At 49.2% G+C, this 6852-nt stretch overlaps 1 protein-coding gene across 2 annotated transcripts in view; it reads left to right on the forward strand.

Moving 5' to 3' along the window:
* Positions 1 to 47: 47 nt before the first annotated feature.
* Tnnt2 (troponin T2, cardiac type) overlaps positions 48 to 6852 on the forward strand; it is a 17270-nt gene continuing 10465 nt past the window's right edge. Inside the window, exons 1-3 of one of the 2 annotated variants that reach the window (XM_031383937.1) lie at positions 48 to 167; positions 4627 to 4678; positions 5688 to 5698. In XM_031383937.1, coding sequence (XP_031239797.1) covers positions 4641 to 4678; positions 5688 to 5698 — 49 coding nt within the window. In that variant the 5' untranslated portion in view covers positions 48 to 167; positions 4627 to 4640. The remainder of the gene's footprint in view (positions 168 to 4626; positions 4679 to 5687; positions 5699 to 6852) is intronic. The other variant, XM_031383930.1, reaches the window with a different exon arrangement.

A 6852-nucleotide genomic window follows, 5' to 3' on the forward strand; every position in this document is an offset into this window, starting at 1 on the left:
CCCCCCCCCCCCCCATCTCCTGCTGCACATTCCTCCCTCCACAGGGCTTGGCTCACAAGGCCCCAGCCCACATGCCTGCTTAAAGCTCTCCCCATGCCCTGCCCTCAACCAGTCCCCGCTGAGGCTGAGCAGATACCTCAGGACCCCTGTGCCGTCCCTGTTCAGAGGTAAGACAAGGGGAGGCTCTAGCAAGGGACAGAGGTCGGTGGGAGAATGTGAGGGATTTGGCCCTGACACCTTTCCCTAGGCTTTTGCTCGTGTCCACCCCAAGTGGTTACTAGGAAATCATGGCCTTTTCTAGAGGGGAGAAAACCTCCACATTCAGAGTGGGTGTTTCCAGGCCAGACATGCTGTGGAGTGGAGAGAGCTTGCATTCTTGACCAGAAGCGAGTTGGAGGTCCCACTCTGCCACTGAAGCTACTTTGTGGTTTTAAAGTCTTGAGTAGATTGCTTTCCCTCCCAAGACCTTATATTATTTTATGTATGAGTAGAGTGGCCTAGATCATTGTTGGGCCATTAAATACAAAGAACCTTAACCAACAGGGATTCCCAAATTTAGGTTAAAGACTACCCAAACCTTTCTTCTAGAGGCCCAGAGAGCAGGGTAAGATCGTGGCTATATTTCTATGATGGTCCAGCTCTCATGTCGAGGAGCAAAGATGCTGTCCTAGAAGCACTGAGAAAGGTGAAATGTGCAGAGGCAGGTGGGCCTAGTGGGGCTCCTCCAAGCAGATGTACCATCTCCACTGGGCTTCTGGGTCCAGATGGGATTCCACTCCTGGAGATCAAGGGTGCAATGGGGGGGGAGGACGGGTAGGACAAAGGAGTCCAGATCCCTTCCCAGGAGAGGCGGGCTAAGTTTGTCAACATTGGAAGGGTTTCCCTGGGACCCACTGTGTCTCTTCCAATGTGTCCCTTTCTTCACCTCAACTTGCCCTTAGGGATGGCTCTTGTTTGGTGACTTCAAACTGTAGACTTCTGGGTGTAGTGAGGGGTTGTTCAGGAGGCAATTGCTTCGAGTATAAGAAGTTGCCAGCATGTTCCACAGTGAGTGCAGCTGGAAAGCCACCAGGATTCCTCCTCTGACCCTCTTCTCACACACAGGAGAAGTCCTTCTCTCAGGGCCGAAGAATCTGAGGGGATCGAGTTGCCTTTGCCCCTCCCTTCTACCGACTGCTGATTCCTCAGCTCATGGGCTAACAGCTGGAGTTTTAGGAAGATCCCAGCTTAATGCTGTGGACAAAGGCTGAAGGGCAAGAACTTGTGGTCCTCAGACATAGGCAAGGCCAGAATCTGAAGCAAAGCTCTTTTATAGGTAAAATGATCAAAGCTTCAGAGAGCTTAAGGGACCAGCCTAAGAACACACAGTAAAAGCTGGCTTTAAAACTCAGACCTTTTGATCCCCCAAAGAGAGCCTTCTTTTGGCTTCTGTGATTTTTCTGTATTGCCAATGAAAGGCGACCCCTGTGGCTTGTTGCGGAGGTGGTCAGATGGTAAGAAGCTGGTGGAGTGAAGGGCCCTTGGGATATGCTTCTATTCACCCCTCCAGCTCCCCCATCTCCTCCCAGTTGGTAGCCTTCAGGCTCAGCCTCTGTTTAGTTTGCCTGGCTTAGGTGTGGTCCTCTGTGGGAGCACTTCTTAGACTCTGCAGCCTGTGCTCTGGGTGCTCTTCTGGGAGCTGGATGGTGTTCCTGGGGACAGGAACCCAGTTGCTCTTACTTCTTCTAATCTGCCCCAGTGGCTCTAAGCTGGTGAGAGGGCAGGAGAGAAGCCCTGGGGCAGCCACCCACCTCCCCCTTCCAGAACATTCCCCTCATCCCCATCCCAGGCAATGGGCTCCTCCTCACAGGTTCTGACAGCTCCCCTCGGGTTTGGACAAGATGAATCTACTACCAGGCTCCCAGGTCAGGAGTGGCCATGCTCATCCTGAGGTCTAGGTGGAGGTCATCTGGTGTTCGAATTTTCTCAGTAGAATAAAGCTCCACCCACTATTAAGACACCTTACACACTTGGCATCCAGTCTCCACTATCTTAACAAAGGGCAGGGGTGGGGGGGGTCAGGGTGACACGTTGCACGGGGCTGCTGTCCAGAGGTCCACTCGAGCAGCGTCCCTCCCCACAGTCTCAGTCCTACTCCAGCAGAGGGAACAGAGTGGGGACTTGCTTTGCTTGTTGCCAACCGAGCAGGCCTAGACCAGTCCCAAGCCACGTTGTGTTCTGCATCTGAGGCAGTCTCTACTTAGAGCATCTGGAGCCCTCTCGGTCTCAGGGTGGCCTTGTGCTGACCGCAGTCTAATCAGCAGTGTGTTGCATTCCATGGATGTCAGCAGATGTGCACCTGGGGTCTCAGCCCTCTTCTCTGCATTGTGATATACATGGAGAGCTGGAGAAGGCTAGAGCAGGACCATCCGTGTGCCAGCCTTCTGTACTGGAAATGTGGGTCAGACTACAGGGGTGGCTTCAGCGTGGACAGGAAGCAAGGTACAAGAGAAAGCCACAGGAGTGGTCCTGTCGATCACTTTGCTTCTACCGCTCTTGAGCGCGTCACACTGTGTGTTTGTACTTCTCCCTTCTGCTTCTTTTGTCAGGAGGGTTATATTGTAAAGGACAAGGGGCGCTGTCCACATTTCAGTCAATGTGCTAGTGTCTTTGGGCTAGGCACTGAGATCTCTTTAGGACTTGGGTTATAATAAAATGGGTTGAGTTTGTATTCCAGGTCAGGCTACGATACTATCTCTAATCTTGACAGTCTGTTGCATACACTGCAGCGGTCAAGACATTCCCAAAGAGAATTATGTTATAGGGAAATGAATGACCTTTCCAATGTCATACTCAAGGACTCTAGGGAGGCAGCATTCAAAGGCAGACGAATCTCACATGGAGACCTTACTCTTTCTGCCTCTCCCTGTGGCTCCTTGTGACTACATAGTTCATATAACTACTGTTGTCTTTTATAAAAATAAAGAGAGAAGGGATATGTTTGGTGGAGGTGTGGTAAAGTGTGGGGGAAGAGGGTGCCTCTGTGGGCCCATGCTGAGGCATCCCTTCCCCCTCTGAGGAGTAGAGGCCAGCCACAAGCACATGGAAAGACATGGGGGAAGGGAATGGGGAAAGAGGAGGAAGAGGGTAAGGAAGCAAGAGAGCAGAAGAGCAAGAGAGAGAGGAAGGGACCCCTTTTATAGTGAGTCAGGCACACCTGGCTGTTGCCCGGTAACTATAGGGCAGAGCCTAGACCAAATGCCAACAACTACACCTGGCTGTGTCTAGGCATCCACTCATGAATATCTGCTGGATCCTCATAGAGTCCTTTAGTGGGGATGTCTGTATTCCATCATTTAGAGAGAACTGAACCGAGGTTCAACTGTGCTACAAACACACATGGCACCTGAACTCGTATGTGCACATACTCACACATAGATACATGTAATAAAAAATTAAAAAAAAAAAAGATTACAGAAAAAAGTTTCTTGTGCCCTGTTGTCTGCATTCCCCAGACAATAATTTTACAAAATTACATAATGTAACATCACAATTATATAATGTAGTACACACAGGGTATAGACACCAATTCAGTTTATATGCACTCTCAGATCACCCCGCCCCCTGCATCAATTGTGCGGTGTTCGGATTGAATTCTATACAGTTTTAACCTGAACATATTCATGTGACCATCCCTACAGCCAAGACCCACAAGGGAACCTGTGAGATGGCTCAGTGGTAAGAGCACTTGCCACCAAACCTGACAACCTGAGTTCAATCCCTGGGACCTACAAAGTGGAAGACAAAAATCAGTTGTCCTCTTACCTCCGCACATGTACTGTGACATTCATGTGTGGGAACACACACACAAAAATACATTTTTTAAAGATTTATTTATTATATTATATAAGTACACTGAAGTTGTCTTCAGACACACCAGAAGAGGGCATTGGATCTCATTACAGATGGTTGTGAGCCACCATGTAGTTGCTGGGATTTGAATTCAGGACCTCTGGAAGAGCAGTCAGTGCTCTTAACCACTGAGCCCTCCTCCCTTTTTAAATATTATACACACACACACATACACACACACACACATATACTGTAGCTTCACAAATACATTTTTAAAAGGCCAATAAGGATCCCTTGTGTACATCTTTATTACCATTTCCACTTCCCTTGTGCCCTCCTCAAAAGTCCCAGTGACTTGTTCTCCATCTTTATAATCTCGCTCCTTTCAAGAAAGTTACCAATGGAATCAGTCGCACAGCTGGAGTCATACAGCATATGACCGTTACAGTTGGCTTTTCTCAAGCAGTAGCTGTGCAGGACTCCAGTTCTTGCCACCAGTTTCCCAGGGGAGCTCTGTGCCAGGATGAAAATGTCCAGTGAGAACAGGAATGGGGTTACAAATAGGAATGTATGAAATCCAGGGTGGCACCCCTGCTCAGGAGCAGGGGACAGTGGAGTACCAGCTGGCCTCCTTGCTGTGGTTCAGGCGTCACCGTTGCTACCTTGCAGAGGAAGACACTGTGGGTCACACAGTGGAGTCCCCTCCAGGCCTCTGAGCTCTAGCTAGGTGCAGAGGGCTCCTGTGGGAGGCAGGAGTACCTTCTCACCTACAGTGATGTTTTTCTCTTTCTGGAGGGAGAGCCGACAGCATGTCTGACGCAGAGGAGGTGGTGGAGGAGTACGAGGAGTAAGTATTGGGAGCATCCTGTTGTCCCCTCACACCCAGCCAGTGAGCCATCCGCAACTCTCACCCTGGTAGGCGTGGCGGTGCCTGTTTGCAGGATGTAGAGTGGGGATTTCTTCCCTTCCTTCCTATTTCTGTAACTCTGATTAGCAGATCCCAGGCAGACCTCAGGCTGGGGACTTTGGGAATAGAGGACTCAGTTCCAGGGCCAACAGGGTCTTACTTGCTGGTGCGCTGGCCGCCAGGAGGGAAGCTGAGAAGCTGAGGCTGTTGAAACTGCCAATAGTTCAGCAGCTCCCCCGGGGCCCTCAGAAATAATGGCATTTCCCATCCTGCCCCAAGCGATCCTGCCTCCTTGAGTCTCAAGTCACCCGACAGTGCCTGTCTATGGGCCTGTCCTGGAGAAGCCAAAGGCAACAGACGCACAGTTAGACAATCCAACAAGTATTCCATAGAAAGAAGTCATCAGGGAGGTCACACAGACCCCCCCAGCGAGCCTCCTTTCCCTTGGAGCTGCTGAGATAGGAACCACCACGGCAGGACTTAATAAAGGAGTGTAACATGCAGATGTGGCACAGGAACTTGGGGGAGAGGGAGAGTGGGCACTAGGGTGGGCGGGGGCAGAAGTTGGGGAAGGTAGGTCTCACTTGACAGCATTTGGAGAGAGACTTGGGAGAGAAGGGCTTTCTAAAGAGAACTGCCTGGGAGAACTTAGAGGTGAGGGGAGGGGAAGAACTGGCAAGAATGCTGGACACCAAATTGTTGGCATAGAAGTTTGCTGGGGACAGTGGCAGATAGCGCTGGCTGAGGAGGGTGAGCGGGGTTGCCTTTTCAGGTCAGGTCAGAAGATGGATGCGATTTTAACAAGAAAAGGGGGCTGGCTGGCTTCAGGGAAAGGTCATTTTGTGATGTGTGAGTGCGTGCTGTGTGTGTGTGCATGTGTGCGTGTGTTGCACGTGTGTGTGTGTGTGTCACGTGCTTTGGTACTGACAGCATCTTCTTTCATATTCAGGGAACAGGAAGGTAAGCGCTCACAGGGATGCACACACAGATGCAGGACAGTATGGCTGGATTCTGACTCACCCCTCCTCTCTTCTCTTTTGCCCTGGCCTTCTCTTATGAGCAGAAGCCGTGGAAGGTATGTTCCTTGGGCAGGTGTGGAGCCAGAGAGGGGGCCAGTGTTTCTGGGAAAACAGCTTGTCTTTGCCCTGAACTCCTAAATGAGCAGAGATGTTATAAATAATCCTGTCTGTATATGTGTGCATATAACACACTCATACACACATATACATACACACACGAAAACTTTGAAATGTATATAAACAAGAAAAGAATAATGACTCCCACATTCTCATCACCAGCCCTCGCCATCATAAACACAGCCAATCTCCTTTTATCTTCAGCTGTTCCTGACTGTTTTGGAGAGACACCCCAAACCATCCTCAGATACATGCTTTACTATTTCAGCACATATTTCAGGATATGTGGGCTGGAGAGATGGCCCAGCATTTCAGAGCGCTGACTGCTTTTCCAGAAGACCCAGGCTCAATTCCTGGTACCCACATAGTGGTTCACAACTGTATATAACTCCAGTTTCAGGGGATCTGACACTCTCTCCTGACCTGTATGGGCACCATGCACACAAGTAATACACAGACATATGCACAGGCAAAACATCCATATATATAAAACATTAAATTAAAAGTTAGAAAAGAATCTCAGCACTTGGGAGGCAGAGGCAGGCAGATTTCTGAGTTCGAGGCCAGCCTGGTCTACAGAGTGAGTTCCAGAACAGCCAGGGTTACACAGAGAAACCCTGTCTCGAAAAACCAAAAACCAAAAACAACAACAAACAACCCCCCCAAAAAAACCAAAAAAAAAAAAAGTTAGAAAAGATAACCACCATTAAACAAACAAATATAACTATCATGCTATGAATGAGCCCAAGAACATCCCATTTACTATTTTTTCAAATGTGATTATGAATCTGAAAGTGTTACGTTACCCAGGATATTTTCTGTAGGCATGAAGCTTTATTGCAACCTGACAAACTTCCATCTTGCTGTCCCTACCTCTGGGATATGATGACATGCCACCCTCCTTGGTTTGGGTTCTTCTCTTCTCTTCTCTTCTCTTCTCTTCTCTTCTCTTCTCTTCTCTTCTCTTCTCTTCTCTTC

Source organism: Mastomys coucha, unplaced genomic scaffold, assembly GCF_008632895.1.
Source record: "Mastomys coucha isolate ucsf_1 unplaced genomic scaffold, UCSF_Mcou_1 pScaffold1, whole genome shotgun sequence".
NCBI classification, from domain to species: Eukaryota; Metazoa; Chordata; class Mammalia; order Rodentia; family Muridae; genus Mastomys; species Mastomys coucha.